Consider the following 19,247-nt stretch of genomic DNA (forward strand, 5'->3'; position numbering starts at 1 on the left):
CTAGTCAGCAAAACAGGTTGAGTGTCCAGTTGGCTATGTTGAATGGTCAGCATCCAAACAACCACACCAAATTGTCTCATTTTGATGTTATTGTGCATCAGATTTAATAAAGGAAGAGGCTAATTTTGTTTTCCTCTTCTCAGTCTTTTTCATCTTCATCTAAACATCCAACTTTTCATGCTAGCATGGGTTAGATAGGTCTACTGTACAGCATATAACCACTTGCTTTGACACAGTGTCATTTCATTTGTGGTGCCCAATTCCGATACCTGGACTCACTACTTTTACCCAAGATCATCTTCTGCCACCTTGAATACTATCCACTCTAAGTACTCAGTATTCTTTATAGCAAATGATAAAAAAAAAAAAAATTGTTTTAAATGCTATAAACTAAAAGTAGAGTTTACCTGGGATAAAAGGTGACAAAAAAATAAAGGATAGAGTGGTGAGCACATATATAAGGATTGAGCCTCAGAGACAAGATGATACTGAACTAGGATAAGTGACAATTTGCTGTCAGACAGGTCTGAGAATAAAGAAAGCTGAGAACAGGAAAACAGTTAGTGATTGTAAGTTAGCAATGTCTGTGTATGAATAGGGGTGGTGATTTACCGCTGGTGGTTGTGTTTCTTCAGAACTCTCACTTCCTGAAGTATTTAAACTAATTGTGTCTTCTTGGCTAATGTGTCTACGTTGCCGATATAACTGTGCAACCTCCATACTGCGCTGCCTTTGAAGTTCCAGTTGAGAAGGCTGTGCTGCAGGTCTGAAAGAACAATGAAAAGAATTAATAAACAATGCAATATATATATATATATATATATATATATATATATATATATATATATAATGTCATGATAATATAAAAAGCTGATTTCACAAAGAAATGTGAATTGTTTCTTGTGGGAAAATTCGAGACTGTTCCCAGAAAATCTGGTTCTTATTTTCTATTCTTGACAGCTCTATAAAATGAGTCACTTGAAATGAAGTCTCCAACCCAGAAATAACAAAAAGTGGGCAGTAGATTTGAACTCTCAATAAATTTTGCTTACACACACATGCAACCAATAAATGCAGGTACAGCATATATAACACACACAACCAATTTAACCAATAAATGCAAATATGGTATATAACACACACACACACAAAACCTTTTATCTTTTGTTTCAGTCACTGGACTGTGGCCATGCTGGGGTACCACCTTGAAGTGTTCTACTTGAACAAATTGACCCCAGTACTTAGGTTTTTGGGGTTGTTTTTTTTAAAGTCTGGCATTTATTTCTGTTGGTCCCTTTCACCAAACTGCTAAGTTACAGAGACAAAGAAACCAACACTGGTTGTTATGCAATGAGGAAGGGGCAAACACAGACACACATATATAAACAATAGGTTTCCACACACTTTCCATCTACTAAATTCATTCACAAGGCATTGGTCAACCCAGGACTATGACAGAAGATACTTGCCCAACGTGCCACACAGTGGGACTGAACCTGAAACCATGTGGTTGCAAAGTGAAATTCTTAACCACACAACTATGCCTGTACCTTATTTTACACACACACACACACTATACTCTTTTCCATATGCATCTTTATATGTCAGCAGGGTTTGGATGGCTCTGCAATTTAAGGCATTTACATAAAACATTCAAGGCAATTTAATGTTGTTTCAAGCACAAATCTACAACAACAATAAATTACAAAGTGAGTTGACTTGGGTGAACTAAGACAAAAGTAAAGTTAGTCCATATAACAACCCTTGAATCTAAAATAATTTCATTTCAAGACATCTTCTCATGTGGTCATTATCATCGTCAATTAAACATTCATGTTCCATGCTGGTCTGGGTTGGATGATTTCACAGGATCTATTGGGTCCAAGGATAGCATCATACTTTGGCATGGTTTCTATAGCCAAATACCTTTCCTAACATGAAACACTTTACAGCCATGAATGGGGTGGCTTTATGCAAAGAGATAAGGGAAGGGACCACAGCAGATCAGGTTTCTAACTGTAGAGTAAGCTACATGGTTACTTAGATTTTAGAAGAGAGGGTGGGAGTGATACAGTGAAGCTGGAAAGAGATAAAATAGTGTGATGAGATGTCTGGCTGGACCCCTCAAGGAACGAGGTGAGCAGAAGAGAGTTGTGAAGGTTGTGACAGCATATGGTAATGGGAGGTAAAAATTGGGTAGGACTGAAAGGTGGATGTAGTGAGTAACTGAGTTTCTATGACCAAAAACCCTTCCAAACACCAACCATCTTACAACATACAGAGTGCATTTTATAAAGCACCAGTGCTAGAAAGGATAAAATGAGATAGTAATGGATAGCAAGAGGTAGATAAATGATGAGAGTGAATGAAGAATGTTGAACCTCAATGACCAGTGGGATGTATAAGCAGAGTGCATGGGGGTACATGGGGATAGAGAACCCAGAGGCTTAGCAGGAGTATTTTCAGATCCAATTTTCAGACCCTGAGTTAGCTAAAGGAATTTTAAACAATTAAGGAAAAGTAGATTGTTGCTTTTTAAGAATCATAGAGAGACTTCCCTTAAATGAAACCCTGGAAATAAACATGTGTATCAAGCATCTATAAAATGTAATTATAAAATAAAAGTAGATATGTTTTTAAATGAAATTTATATCAAAAGCATATAAAATTATAATACTTTAAGTAACCAGCTCATTTGAGATACAAATATATACTTACCAGAGTATATACATTCACCAAATTATAGACTGACTAAGGGATAAAAATATTGACTTACACACTCACACAAACACAATTAGAAATTTCAAACAACTTCAAAAGAAAAAGGGTGTTGTATTATGGTTATATTAATTAATTGCTGATATTGTATTGAAACAAGAAATATAAAAATAAATTTTAAAAAGTACAAACAGTTAAAGTTTGTGAATAACAACAAATAGAAGCAGTGTAGATAAGGTGTGAGACACTGGAAATATTTAAATCATTTTCATCATCTTATCATTTTATACATCTTTCATGCTTGCATGGGGTCAGACTGAGTTTAATGATGCAGACTTTCTACAACTGGTAGCCCTTCCTGTTACCAACCCTCACCTGTTTCTCCTGGTTATTTGAACAACAAACAGATCAGTACATGTTGTTACAGAAGATTGCACAGAAATTACATTGTTTTTGAATGAACAGGGATTTTACAATCAATGTGCAAAATTCCATGACAAGGAGAGACACACACACAGGCATACATGAGTGTGTGCAACCCATGCCAGCATGAAAAGCAGATGTAAAAGTGATGTTGATGATATAGATAAATGTAAGTTTCCACACAGTTTCCATCTACCAAATTCAATCACATGGTATTGGCCCAAGGTACCAAACAGTGGGACTGAACCCAGCCATGCTTTTGTCTTAAATATCTTAGGAAATTGTATTTTAATCGCCATAAAATTGGTGGAGTTTTTGTTTTGTCTTTAACATATTCAAATACTCAGGATAAATTAATGATATTTGCAAAACACAGTTTTAATATGTTAATTTGATAAAGAAACAAAGAAAATAGCTTTTTTTTACAATAAAAGTTACAATACGATGTAAGAGGAAGGAAGGAAAAGCTTGCTTTAGTAACAACTTTTAATACACAGATAAGTCAGAGTGTGTGAGGGAGAGTGTAAAGCTGTTAGAAAAGCCTAAATAAAAGACAACATAACAGTCAATACAAATAGTTAAAATACCAAAAAAAATGAAAAACATTAGGTCTTAAGAGAATTAGCCTCATTATTTCTAATCTATTTATTTAGTATCATCAGAAAACATCTCTCTGAGTAACCCTTTTGTTGCCATATTTCTATTGAAATATACTGTCAATTAATTTTGAAAATAACGAAGACTTTAGTAAAATAACTATGCCATTACTAAGTTGGTATTTGGAACATAAGCTAACATGAATTTTTGATGGAGATAATTTAGAAGTCTGTATCAAAGAAACAGGGGTACTTGAGGGTGGGTTGGTAATCTTTTTTCCCACCTCTTCCCCAATGGCAAACCAATTTATTCAACTATTGAACTTCAAGCAAAATATTAATTTTAAGTTCAAAGTAATTTCACCTGAAAGTTACATAATCAAATACAAGATGTAAAAACTAAGTGATTATCATTATTATTATTATGCTTTTAAAGAAAGTTTTGAAATATCACTAGGACAGTTGAATGCTGGAAGAGATAAGCTCTTAACGGGGCAAATTTTCTAACTTAATTTCAACTGTTGATTAAAAAGTTTCATCCAAACCACTCATGACTGCAAAAAAGGTATAAAATATTCTAACTTTAGGATTATCTTAGCTGAGGCAGGGAATGACAACAAAATGCCTGGTTATTTCACAATCATCATCATTTTAATGTCCAATTTTCCACGCTTAGATGAGTCAGACAGTTTACAGAGGCAGATTTTTTTCTGCAGCCAAATGCCTTTCCTGTCACTAAGCTTCACCTGTTTCCAAACAAGATATTATTTCTCTGTGGCCAGACATATTTTTGTAGAATATTGGAAATGGACAACACTGCTTGTATGACAGTGACACTCATTTACAACTATCAGGCAATGTCAAGACAAGCAGACACAAACATACACACACATTTTATATATATAAAAGTGCCACATAGTGAGACTGAACTCAAAACCATGTCATTAGGAAGCAAGCTTCTTAAGCACAAAGCCACATTTGTACCTGTATAATTATTACAATAACTAAATTTACCATATTAGACAAAATGTATGCAGCAAGAACAAAAATGTTGAAATAATTTAGTAACTGCAACTTTTACTAATTCTATGTAAACAGTAATCACATGGATGACACCAAACTAATTTCTAATGTTACTAAAATAAGTTTTTTATGTGTTATAAACTGAAAGTATATTTCTAAACAGCCCAATAATTCAATCAAATTGAAGGTTAAAAAGAAAATTCTAATTTTGGCACAAGGTCAACAATTTTGGTGGGTGAAGGCAAGTTGATTAATTGACCCCTATGCTCAACAAAAACTTATTTTACTGACCCTGAAAGGATGAAGGGCAAAGTCAACCTCAGTGGGATTTGATCTCAGAATGTTAAAAAGCCAGAAGAAATGCCACTAAACATTTTGTCTGACATGCTAACAATTCTGCCTGCTTGTAAAAAAACAAAATTATAATTAAGAACAAATTCTTCAAGTGGAATGAAGTTTATAGAAAGGGCAAAAGCAATAATAATAATAATATAGGGTGTGTGTGTGTTGAAACTCACAGTGTTGGTCTGTCCCACCGTGTGGTTCTGCTGTGATGGTTAACATAATAGAGTCGACCGTTAGCATCCACTCGTTCTTCCCAGCCAGGGGGAAGCATGTTATTACTGGAATGAAAAGGTGAAAAAAACACAACAATGGAAGACAGATTCAGGCATGGGATATTGACTGGTTGAAGAAATGGAAACAAAGAATCTGATAAGGAAATAATAGCAGAAAATTCTACAAGAAGAACAAGGTAATTTTTCTTTAACAAAAAAATAAATAAATAAGAGCCTTAACTCTTTAGCATTTAAACCAGCCATATCCGGCCAAAATATTAAAAATTTTTTTTTATCTTCCAACCGAACAGATCTAGCCTGTCACACCTACCCTACAGTGTTGTTTTAAAAATAAACAATCACATCATTGAAATCTCAATGTAATGAAATAATGCATGATTAATATAAAATGATGTGAATACATTAGCATTACATTAGACAGAATAATCTCAATGTTGAAGGGTTAATACAGAGTGTTAACCACAGTCAATGTAAAATTAGGTACTTTCTTTTTTTTTTGCCATGATTGGGAAAAGATTTTAAATAATATCAAGAAAAAAATGGGACCCACAAAAAATAAATAAGATTAAGTTTTAGAGTTCTTTTTATTTTTACTGAATATTCCAATGTGTGAAACACTATGATCATACAATACTATTCTTGAAGTTAAAAAAATTTTTTTTAAATAATTTGACCTAAACTAATGGAATTTAGAGTCTGTTTCAAACATACAGGCCCAGTTATTAGGCTGGAGCTTGAAACTGGTTTCTCTGGTGTTTAAGTGACCACCAAATCCTACTCACAAAAATGGGGTGCCAAGACATCACAGGGTTAACTCCCAGCTGTTACCAAGACACACTACCAGTTGAGAAATGTGGAAGGAAGTTGCTTGCTCAAGGACATAATGCACTGCTCTATTTAAGAATTGAACCCACAACTCAACAATAGTAAGCCTAACATCCAAACAACAATGCAACATTGACATCTTCAAAGGTCAGAGGTCAACAGAATAACAGAAGCATTTTTACAGAAATTTGACTTATTGGCCATTAAAAATATAGCCCAAAGAGTAATTATTGAAACAAAATGCATATATACGTGTGTGTGCGCGTGTGTATACATTTCACTTAGGCATTTCAAAACTAATAATGGGACTCTAACAAAGCTATAGGATCCTATTTAGACACTCAACTTTGAGTCCATTGCATCTTATAGCAGCAGAAACAGTTGTAAGCTAAGGAAATTCATAACATAACCATTGTTTTTCTTGTCATCAGTTTTCCTTATATATGTGTGTGTATATACACACACACACACACACACACACACCACACACACACACACACATATATATATATATATATATATATATATATATATATATATATATATATATATATATATATATATATATATGCACAGTCTGACAACTAGATGGGCAAAACTTTGAAGTCACTGTCACACCTCATCTTGTGAAATTTTAATAAGCATGCACTCTACAAAGAATTATTGAATAATTCTCTAGTTTAATGTTAAATTTTTACCTATAACTTGACATAAAACAAACATATATATAAGTACACACACATATATAGCCTTTCAAAGGTCACACTAACCCAGCTAAATTGTATATATTTCACAAGCAACAACAACTAAGTTGACAAACAAACAATAAGATATTCGTCACACAAAGAAGTTGCAGGAAAAGTTAACAGCTTGTACTGAATACAGCTTTCATTATGCACACAACAGGGAAAAAGATAGCATTTCATCTAACACAATATCGAGAATAATCAATCACAAATAATAAAAGACAAATAGTTTTAGTTTGACAAAAGTTTTTTTCCTATTGAGAGAGAGGAGGAGGAGAAAGAGAGAGAGACCATGTTGATAAAAGTAATATGGATTCTGATTGGGAACAGACAACAACCTTGGTATATCTCCAGAGGTTTTTTTTTTTTTCTTGTAGATCTGCTTTAAAAAAAACTGATTCTTCCTTATTCTAATTAAATTTTTTTTTTTTGTTTTTTGTCAGTAAAAAATAGTAGAATGAATTTGTACTTGATTTATAACTGATTTTGCAGCAACTAGTTGGTGCTATGAGCTGCCATTAAAAATGAATATCCTCATCCTTTGTAGACAAACAAAACATAGCTCTTTGGCAACACTCTTGATTCCTACCAAACAGTCATTCTGATGAAATAATTACAGATTTCTCTTCAAGTAATATGATAGGCTCTAAAATAGAGCATCAACAACAACATTGTTAGTAACACAACTACCAAACAAGTATAACCTTAGATGCCCCTTAAAAATAGGAAAAGTAAAATTAATCTCATAAAAGCAAATTTATTAAAAAATATTCTTAATAAAGTAATAATAGATTCATTATCGTTAGATGGTTTAGTAAATTAAGTTAAGGAATTGCTGAGTAGAGTGAGAATTTTTAAATATAATGCTAAGCAAAGAAAAATTAGACATAAAGAATCACTGTTTTTCAAAAACACTTCAAAAAACTCATTCATCTGGAGATAAAACAAAATTGACCTAAAAAAAAAAAAATGAAAACACAAAATCAAAAAAAAAAGCAGTATTTAATTTTTTCACATTCCAAACAAAAGAGGAAATTCTTTCTAAATTGGCAATTCATTTGTTTGTTTATTTTGATACCTGTTTCTTAGAGGAGTTTTTAATCTCCACCCCCACCCCAATAATGGAATGTATTGATGAGGAACTCATTTCTTGCTACCAACCCTTAACTGCTTTTTGAGTAGGGGATTTTTATATTTTTATTCAGCTGATTTTCATAAGCATAGAGTGACCAGTTGATCATAACTTCAACAAGGAATGTAAACATCCTAACACCATTTCATTCAGGTGGTCACAAGTGATAAAATAACCTTTGCAAATGGTAAATCAAAGCATACATGTAGAGTAGGGTAATGTGTACAGGCACATTAGCAAAATAAATGTTCAGTATCTAACTAACTTAGATGCCACTAAATACCCACAATGGAATCACTCTTCACTATCAATACATTCTTTTCTATTGCCAACGACCCACATCAGAATTTTCCATACATGGCCTGTCTCAGTTATTGGTTTAAGAAGGAAAGGAGCTACCAATGATATGAGGAAACCTGACATGTTGCTGAGAGAATCGACTTCTGTTATAGAACTGTCAAAGGTGTCTTATCCAGAGATGGTCCTCACAGCACCAAGTAGTTATTCCAATCTCTTTCATCAACTAAGTATGAATTTGAATTGCACAGATTGCTTATTGACTTGTGCATGTATACACACACAAACGTTAATTTTTATAATACACAGTATAATGAATCCATTTCAACCGATTTTACCAATTGTTTCCACATAGGAACTTGTTAATTAGGTGATTACCTAACAGTGCATCCGTCAGTGGCTGGTATGGAAAAAAGTGGTGATAGCTCCTGTATATTCGCAAATATATCCACTTTATTGAATATATAAGTGTCTGTTTTTGTTTTTTTTACTTATGGATTCTAAGACAACTATGTAATTATATTTAGTCTATTTTATACACAGTCCTTTGTCGTCATCATCATCGTTTAACGTCCGTCTTCCATGCTAGCATGGGTTGGATGGTTCAACTGGGAGGCTGGACCAAGTTCCAGTCTGATCTGGCAGTGTTTCTACAACTGGATGCCCTTCCTAATGCCAACCACTCCAAGAGTGTAGTGTGTGCTTTTTATGCGCCACCAGCACAGGGGCCAGAGGGGGCTGGCATCAACCACGATCAGATGGTGCTTTATATATGCCACCGGCATGAAAACCAGTCAAGGCAACACCGACATCGGCCACATACGGATGGTGCTTTTTATGTGCCACTGGCACAGGAGCCAGTTGGGGTGAGGGGGCTGGCATCGACCACATTCGGATGGTACTTTTTATGTGCCACCAACATGAGGACCACAACTACAATTTCCATTTGAATGTGGTTTGATTTGATTTTGTCGTACTTGACTCAATGTCTCCTCAAGCATGACATGTCGCCCTATGATCCAAAGATACTTTTTGAGTTGGCTAGTTATGTGGCACTGGTGTAGGTTACAGTTGTGATCTCATTTTTTTTGCTAGGTCTTCTCAGTCACAGCATATCTCCAGAGGTCACGGTCTTTCATAATTGCTTCATTGAGGCCCAAAGTTCGAAGGTCATGCCTCACCACCTCATTCCATGTCTTCCTGGGTCTCCCTCTACCCCGGATTACTTCTGGCATTTGGGAGTGGCACTTCTTCATACAGCTCTCCTCATCCATCCGTAGTACATGACCATACCAATGCAAACATCTCTCTTGCACACCACATTCGATGCTTCTTATGTCCAACATTTCTCTCAGGGCGCTAACACTGTCGTGTGTGCACACTGACGTTACACATCCAGCGGATCATGCTAGCTTCATTTCTTTCGAGCCTACGCATGTCTTCAGCAGTCACGGCTCATGTTTCACTGACGTGTAGCATGGCAGTTTGCACACATACACTGTACAATTTACCTTTCGCTCTGAGCGAGAGGCCCTTTGTCACCAGTATTGGTAGAAACTTTCCGAACTTTTCTAAGGCTATTATTATTCTAGTGGTAATGTTCTCTGAGCATCCAATCCTACTACAGAAGCTCTCAACTACTTCTAGTTTCTCCCTCCTGGAATGTGATGAAATCTGTCTTCTGAGCATCTGTGGTGTTTATTGCTCCTGCGCATCTGCCACACATGAAAGCTATCTTCCCGGTTAATCTTCCTTTGATGTTGCTGCACCTCTTATGCGTCCATAGCTTACACTGGGTACATCTTATGAAGTTTCTATCTACACCTTTTCTACAGATCAAGCAGGGCCACCTACATGAAGAGGTGTGTGATGTGTTCGCCTTCCTACTTACTAGAACTTTGGTCTTTGCGACATTGACTCTCAGGCCCTTCGATTCTAAACCTTGCTTCCAAACCTGAAATTTCTTTTCTAGTTCTGGTAGTGATTCTGCTATGAGGGTCAAATCATCACCAAAGAGAAGCTCCCAGGGGTAACCTGTCTTGAATTCCTGTTATTGCCTAGAGGACTATGATGAATAAGAGGGGGCTGAGGGCTGATCTTTGGTGGACCCCTACTTCTACCTGGAATTCTTCACTATACTCATTGCCAACCCTAACCTTACTAATGGCATCTCTGTATAGGGCCTGTACAGCCCTTATTAATCATTCGGCAATCCCCAGTTTCCACATTGCCCACCAGATAAAAGATCGGGAGACCCTGTCAAAGGTTTTCTCCAAGTTCACAAAACCAAAATATAGGGGTTTATCTTTGGCTAGGTATTTCTCCTGCAGTTACCGTACCAGGAATATAGCATCAGTGGTGCTTCTACCTGGCACAAAACCAAACTGCATCTCATCTAAGCAGACTCTCTCCCTAATTAGTTGGGCTATTACCCTCTCCGTGACCTTCATTACCTGATCCAGCAGTTTGTGTGAATATGTGTGTGTGTGTGTGTGTATATTTTTTTCATGTGCAACTAGACCAATCTTTTCTTAAGTGAGAGGTCTCTGGTCTTTTCCTCTATCAATAAATACTCATAGTTCACCACTCATAAATATTTTCTGACTGCTTAAATGGTTTGAAATACAAAATCACAAGTATACTTAGAATGTCTATGCATGTATTTATATGTGTGCATGAATATGTGCAGGTGTATGCATACATATGTATGCATGTATGTGTGCATGCATGATTTTCTGCTTTTTCACTTGATACTTCTCATAGTTGTATCAAAATATTTATAAAAAGCAGAACAAAAAATAAAGACTTTAATATAACCAATATAAAACAAAATGTAAAGACAAACAAAAGAATACCTTGATGGTCTTTCCCACTGTGTAGTCCGTTCATTATGATTAACATAATACGTCCTGCTTTGGGCATCAGTTCTTTCTTCCCATCCTGGGGGTAAAGGTGTCAATGGTTCGTCAGACATTGACGGAGTGGGACCCGACGCTCCAGATTCATTCAAGGAATTCTGAAGGCTCACCATCTCCCAGCCAGGCTGCTTAAGAGAAAAAATAGTACTGAGGTCAAGCATTAACAGGTAACATTATAAATACACGTGTGTACATGCAAACACACACACAGCATTTTGTTTCACTCTTTTAGATCTATCGATCCATACCAGAAAGGTGAAATGGAGCAGGTTTACAAATTCTGTTCCAGCCAAAGTCCCAAGTTCTTCTGTCTCCACTCAAATGTATATTTCCCTTCTTGCAACCTCAAGGATTCATCCTAACACTTCATGATCATTATGTTTATGACTTTTCAGCTCCACTTGGTTACTCTCAGCCACTCTTTTCTGTTCTGGCCCCTTTGTTCATACTCTAACCTCACATTTCCTAGCATAAAGCTGCTTCCCAAAGCATGAACAAAGTGGAGAAATGAAAACAATGATGATTTTAATGATGACAGTTTTGAGCTCTAACGACTACAACCATTAACCCTTTAACATTTAAACCAGCCATATTTGGCCAAAATAGTCTACCTGTTTAACATTCAAACCAGACAGATCAGGTGACTCACAACTATCCTACAATGTCAATCTAAAAGCAAACAATCACACTATATCAATCTTGAATCTATAAGATAGCGCATGATTAATTAAAAACAATGTAAATAAAGAAGTATTACATTTGACAGAGTAATCTGAATGCTAAAGGTTTAAGGCTATTTCCTTGGAGAACAAAAAAGAAATCTTTGTTTCCCTTAACTAAATAATTTACCTGTCGTTTATTTGTGCATGGGTGTCCCTTGCCACCTCCTCATCTTGACAAAACATGATGGTTGCAAATGAGTGCCATTCATTTACAATCTTCTGTGAAAAATATGCTTGGCCATAGGATAACATTACTTGGCTAGGAAACAGGTGAGGGTTGGTGACAGGAATGGCAACCAGCTGTAGAAAATCTGTCTTAAGAAATTCTATCTGACCCATGCAGGCATGGAAAAGTGGTCGTTAAATGATGATGATGATGAACTAGATTACCTTGCTACTGCCAATAACCGAACAACGAAACGAGTTGTTGTCACTGTTGTTGTTGTTTAACTGATCTAGTTGATGTACAATTAAAGGCATTCCAACTTTGCTTATTCCATTCTCAAAGTTTATCTAAGACTACATTGTTTCATGTGTCCTCCTTCCTCAAGATGTTAGGGTGTGATTGAAAGAAGGCTTAGTTTTATTTCTAGCAGGTCAAGCTTTCACATAAAGGTCTCCACTAGTCTTGAAACAAGTAAAACTTATTTTTATTTTTTGACAAGAGCATGGAAACCTGGTCTGAATGCTAGCAACAGAGTAAACTCTGCTAAAGATACCCAAAGGTACCTACAAGGAAGTTGTAGTGTTGTTAAAACAGGCATTAGAATAAGTTTATCACCCAGGTAGGCCATATTGTCTGAGAACATCCCTTGTTCTTTTATACAAACTTCACCAGTTTAAATTAGTCTAAATTAAAACCTTCCATCAGAATTTCATGATAATTTATGTTCTAAACACCAGTTTAACAATAATTATTTTACGAAATTCCTCATTATTTCAAAAAGCAACTGACACAAAGGCAGTTCGTTTCAACAGAAATATAGTAACAAAAAGGCTAATGACTGACAATATATGTAACTCATGTTGACAAACAGTAAGTACCTGGTAAAAGGTACTGCACAATAGTTTTCAATATTAAGGCTTGAACACATGGGTACAAGATCAAGGGATGGAAGTCAGTTTCAAATGATATAATTTACACTACAGTCAACTGGTTTCTCAGAATAAACTGGTTGTGACACCCAAGATACCTTGGCTCTGGGGGCACTTTAACCACCCAAGAGTATTGCAATACAGACAATAGGAGAGAATGTTACAGCAGAGGGGGATCCCAGAGTCATAACTTGGATGTGACCCAGCCCCCTCAGAGTGTAAAGAGTTAAGGGGATGAAACACTTGCATGAGGCGGAGGGGAAAGGTAGTTCCTCTCTCAAGACCTTCTGCTATTCATGCTCACCCTAGAATTTCTTACTACCTTTTTACATCAGTCACATTTTCCTTTTGTGTGAAAAAAAAAAAAAAAGGGATTTTAAGAAAAAGATTACTTAGATCTTAATGTCACTATCACTATCATTTTTCCAATCAAATATCTTTATAAAATAAAACTAATTTAGAAATGAAATTTTTTTCATTAACTGAAATCAAACAGACAGATAGACCTGAAGCAGATCTGGAGTAGAGAAGGCATGTCACTGATGAGGTTGTGAATGGCAACAGAAGAACTTGGACGGACCTAGTTGACTGATTGATTGACTGAACAATTAATCAATTGTTAAATGATTAAATCATTAACCAGTTGACTAGTAATTACAAAAGTGACACAAAATCAGGTTCATATTGGCATAATGAACCTCCCCAGATATACCAAAATCTGTTTCAACACATGATTTCACATCAAAAATCTTGCAAGCCAAATACAAAAACAAAATAAAAATGTCCTTCGAAATAAAGATGTAAATCATTTTCTACAATATTAATGAAAAAATTAATTTTTTATCATTATCTACCTCCGACTGTGCTGATGCAGTATCTTCTTGATTTTCTGTGTCGTCTACTTCCCCTTCAGGTGCATAGAATGCAAGATATATCCATAGGTGGCCACGTACTCTTGATCGGGAACTGTGGAGCACAAAAGTAATGCAATAAATTATACATCAACATATGCATGCATCCCACTCTCAAATACTAACCCATGTACCCCATTTAGTCAGCAAGATTTTTTTCCTTTTCTTTCTTTTTCCAATTCTCTTCTTTCTTACAAGTTGCTTGGCAACTTCACTAACACCAATCACATGAGAAAGTACTCGGTACAATCTGTAAAGTAGTTGGCACCAGAAAGAACACCCAGGCATATAAATCTTGCCAAAGTTGACATTGGAGCTTAATGAAGCCCTGTGGCTTACAGAATCCTGTCAAAGCATCGAATTTATGCCAGCATGGAAAGTGAATGTTAAAGGATGACCACACACACACATTCATATATTATTTTATTCTTTTACTTGTTTCAGTCATTTGACTATGGCCATGATGGAGCACCACCCTTAGTTGAACAAATAGACCCCAGGACTTATTCTTTGTAAGGGCAGTACTAATTCTATCGGTCTGTTTTGCCAAATCACTAAGTTACGAGAACATAAACACACCATCGGTTGTCAAGCAATGGTGAGGGAACAAACACAGACACACAAAGAAACTGTGTGTGTACTTATATGGATCTCCCACCATTGCTTGACAACCAGTGTTGGTTTTGTTTATGATCCCATAACTTAGCAATTCAGCAAAAGAACCTGACAAAATAAGTACAAGAGTTGATTACTTTGACTAAACTCTTCAAGGTGATGCTCCAGTATGGCCAGAGTCTAATGGCTGAAGCAAGTAAAAGATAAAAGATGGTATCAACTAGCTATTCACTGAGTTCTAGCATAAGAGGTTGAGTATTCCATACCGATACCCACATCAGTTTGAAACTGTGTGACCAGTTTGACTATTTTAATTAAAACTACAGCCCAAGTGCTTTCATACACTGTCTACCATATTTCATTCACAATGCAATCTGAGTCTATGGATACACTTTCCAAAGAAGCATTGCAACAGAAGGTTCAAATCTTCAGTTTGTCAAGGTGCTCACAGAAAAATAGAGACTTTTCTAGGTTTAACCACATTTAGTAACCCCAAAACCACATTCAAAGTAAGCACATTTGATTTGAACTGAAGCTGACAATAGTATTATCATCCTGATTGTTTTAACACCGACTTTTCAATGCTTGCATGGGTCAGATGGAATTTGCTGATGCAGATTTTCCATCACTTGGTTTCCTTCCTGTTGCCAAACCTCACCTATTTCCAAGCAGGTAATATTTCCTCATGGCCAAATCGTGTTTTTCAAGGATGGTTGGCAATGAACAAGATTGCTTGCATGATGGTGATACTTGTTTACAATGAAGATAAGGTTACACACAAACTCTCTCTCTCTCTCTCTCCCTCCCTCTTCTCTCTCACACACACATGACAGGCTTCCACAATGTTTCTATCTAACAAATCCACTTGTGAGGACTTGGTCAGCTCAGTGCTACCGAAGACATTTGTCCAAGGTGCTGTGCAGTGGGTCTGAACCTGAAACCATGTGGTTAGTAAGTGAACATCTTAGCCACACAGCCATCCATACCTATGCCACCTCTCCCATTCTGTTCAAAGGGCACATTTGCCTCATTTGTTTTCCCACTTTTATAAACTCAAATAACTTTAGAAAAATTCACTGATTTGAAAAGAGAGACAGATAGACAGACAGAGAGACATATGGCAAAAAAAGAGAGAAAGAATATCAAAGGGTGAGAAAGAGCATGACTAATTGACTGACAGGTGGGACAAAAATAGAAAGTAGTACCTGCGTGGCCGAAGGATGTAATCTTTTGTCGGAATACGTCGACCAGGGCGTTCTGTGAGAATACTGGTGTGATTGAGTGGAATTTCCACCAGTCCAAGAAAATCATCTCTAGTCTGAAAAGAAAGGATAAACAAAATATTTCATGTAAACCATAAATGCTATAATTGTTTAAACAAAAACACTGGTCTTGTAATCTAAAAGAAAATACTATATTTTTATAACTACAAGATTATATGTCAATCAAACACTTGTGATAGGTTTGCAAAACTTATCTTTATCCAGTATAATCTAATATTCTTATAAGGGCACCATGCTGTAAAAACCATGCCAAAACTGACCTTGCCTGTGCTGGTGCCATGTAAAAAGCACTAAATCCACTATGCAGGGTGGTTGGTGTTAGGAAGGGCATGGCAGTAAAAACTATGCCAAAACAGGCATAGAAGACTGGTACAGTCTTCAGCCTAGCCAGCTCCTGTCAAATTGTCCAACCCATGCCAGCATGGAAGGCAGGTGTTAAACAATGATGATGATGATATATATATATATATATATATATATATATATATATCAATACACCCACCATATCCAACACTGAATTATATGCCCAATTATTTCACATACTATTTAACTGGACATAATCCAAATCATGTTATATAATACACCCAACAAAAACAAAACTGTCATTTAAAAAAACTACAACTCAACCCCATCCATACATCTAATGTGTGAACATGTGATGTAACTCGTATATAAGACTACAAACTACAAATTAACTGCTTGATCTATTAGACAAAAAGAATAAGCAAGTTTTCAAAAAAATAAATATCTTAAAATTTAATTTCAAAATACTATTTAAGCTGTTTTCTGTTTCAAGATGGTAATCAACTACTTAATTAGTAAATAATTTGAATATTGTGGGTAAAATTGATTGATAATTTTGTTGAGGTACACCACAATTCTGTGACTGGGAGTGCAACACTAAAGACTAGGCCACACACTCTCATTAAACAGACAGTTTAAGGCTAAATAAGTCAAGAACTTTGTCCAATCTTCTATTTCTGTAACCACACAAACCTTTAATGATATTTAAAAAATACACATACCAATCTGTTTTCATCAAATACTTCAAAGAGCAGGCAGTTATCACGAGGATTTACCTACAAAAGGGAGGAAACAAATATTAATTACAGTAAGTTAATAAAAAAGCTTTATCAATTGTCAATTTTACATGCTAGGATTGCTTGAACAGAGGTTTTATTTAGAAAGGAAAACTTTTGAAGCCCTTCTCTACAATCTCCTTTGAGAAAGAAATAAAGTCCAGGGAGGTTCATTTGGCCATCAACACTAGAATGTTTGTCTTTCCAAATGCAAATGCTCTTCCCCAGTGTATCTGTTTTATCTTAGGATAATTGCTATTTGAGATAACTTGTCAAGCAACCTTTGTGCCCTCCATGAGATAACAGATCTTTACCTTTTGACTTACAGATTTAAAAAATAATCTTTTGTAACTAAACACTTTCAAACTTCAGACACTGGTAGAATGAGTCATATAAAACATGTTTTACTCTTAGTATTTTTGAGAAAAACTTACATTTAGGAAGTAGTTTCACCATAAAGTTCTCGTATTTCGGTAATTTCAACCAATCAAAGACGTGTATTGTCAACAACAACTATCGGTGGTGTATTTTTCGTTTGTCACTGTTATTTATGACATCATTCGTGTGTTTGTACTGGTTTTAAGGTTTGAGGGTTAGGGTTTTAAAGTTAGGTTTAAGATTTTAGGGTTAGGGTTGTCATAAATAACAGTGACAAACGAAATATACACCGCTGGAAGTTCTTGTTGACAAACAGCAGTAAATTTATTCAGCTGAATACACGTCATTGATTGGTTGAAATTACCAAAATATGAGAACTTTAAGGTGAAATTACTTCATAAATATAAGTTTTTCTCAAAAATGTTAAGAGTAAAACATGTTTTATATGACACATTCTACCAGTGTCCGAAGTTTGAAAGTGTTTAGTTACAAAAAATAATTTTTTAAATTTGTAGGTCAAAAGGTAAAGATCTGAGATAACAATAAAGGGGGAGAAAAAAAACCAAAACAACTTTTCACTACGCATCGTCATCATCATTTAAAGTTCACTTTTCCATGCTCATTTGGGTCAGATAAAATCCCCTGAAGCAAATTTTTTTTATGACCAGATGCCCTACCTGTAATCGATTCTGCTTCCAGGTAAGGTAATATTTTCCATGGCCAGATATTTTTTTACAGAAGATTGGAAGCAAAGGACACTGTGTGTGTGTGTGTGTGTGTGTGTGTGTATGTGTGCGTGCATGTGTGTGCATGTGTGTGTGCGCGTCCCCTTGTCTTCACGTAATAAAATGAGCATTATACAAGCAATGTTGTTGTTTCCAGTCCAAACAAGGGGTAATGTTCTATTACATTACCTGAAATCAGATGAGGGTTGGCAACAAGAAAGGTTCTGGTAGTAGAAAATCTGCCTCAACAAATTATATCTGACCCATGCAAGCATGGAAAAGTAGATGTTAAATTATGATGATGATGATTTTAACTTATTTAAATATATTCCAGTCAAATGCAGTGAAGTCAGGTTTGGCCTCCTCCAATGGTTGCTACTCTTTGCCTGTAGAACGGTTCCATTTGCCACATCTAGTCAATCATAGCCAACATAAGCTTGCACCACAATTTCACATTGTTAATTTTTAAATTAATGTTAAATGTGACTGATTTAGAGAAGTGCATTTTTGTTGATCTTTCTGATCACACATTTGAACAATAAATTACTCCTCAAACCAAATCAACATGATAAAGTGAGAACAGAACGGTTATCATTTCACTGATAAGGAAACTCTCTGCTGGCAGCTATTAACATTCACCCCTACGCCCACATACAATACATTATGCTCACACAAATAAAAACTGGATTCCTGTTCTAGATTTAACCTACTTAATATTTTGTGATAAATGCTAGAAATCTCAAAAGAGCTATTGTCCTTTTTCTTTCTGTCAGATTTACTGATTAAAGTGACCTACATGCCACCATTACTATACACAACTTTTGGCCAAGGTTACCTGTGTTGATAAGTGGAATTTCCTAACATTGTATTCTAACTTATAGTTCATCTCATGCTATCATCAGATTGTTAATTTTTTAACTTTTGTTGGCAGAGAAAAAAAATCTATATGGATATGAAACTGTTGAGTCTAATGCTTTGTTTGAAACATCATCATCAGCATTTAATGTCCATGTTCCATGCTGGCAGGTGTTGGACAGACTGTTTGACAGGATCTGATGCTCTCCTTAATGCTAACCACTTTATATGTGTGCTGGGTACTTTTTTTCCACCACCAACACAAGCTGGCAGCATAAAAAGTAATTTGCAAGAAAAGGAAAAAGGTTTCCTCAACAGAGTGGAGAGT

General features: G+C 35.6%; 1 protein-coding gene across 12 annotated transcripts in view; it reads right to left on the bottom strand.

The window, feature by feature from the left end:
- LOC115222300 (E3 ubiquitin-protein ligase NEDD4) overlaps positions 1-19,247 on the bottom strand; it is a 349,242-nt gene that overhangs the window by 40,992 nt on the left and 289,003 nt on the right. For 10 of the 12 annotated variants that reach the window (XM_029792502.2, XM_029792480.2, XM_029792510.2 and 7 more), the window contains 6 exons: positions 16,908-16,961; positions 15,805-15,917; positions 13,928-14,039; positions 11,194-11,384; positions 5,279-5,383; positions 613-766 (listed from right to left, as the gene is read on the bottom strand). In XM_029792502.2, coding sequence (XP_029648362.1) covers positions 613-766; positions 5,279-5,383; positions 11,194-11,384; positions 13,928-14,039; positions 15,805-15,917; positions 16,908-16,961 — 729 coding nt within the window. The remainder of the gene's footprint in view (positions 1-612; positions 767-5,278; positions 5,384-11,193; positions 11,385-13,927; positions 14,040-15,804; positions 15,918-16,907; positions 16,962-19,247) is intronic. The other 2 variants (XM_029792488.2, XM_036499996.1) reach the window with 2 other exon arrangements.

Source organism: Octopus sinensis, linkage group LG2, assembly GCF_006345805.1.
Source record: "Octopus sinensis linkage group LG2, ASM634580v1, whole genome shotgun sequence".
In the NCBI taxonomy this organism is placed as follows: Eukaryota; Metazoa; Mollusca; class Cephalopoda; order Octopoda; family Octopodidae; genus Octopus; species Octopus sinensis.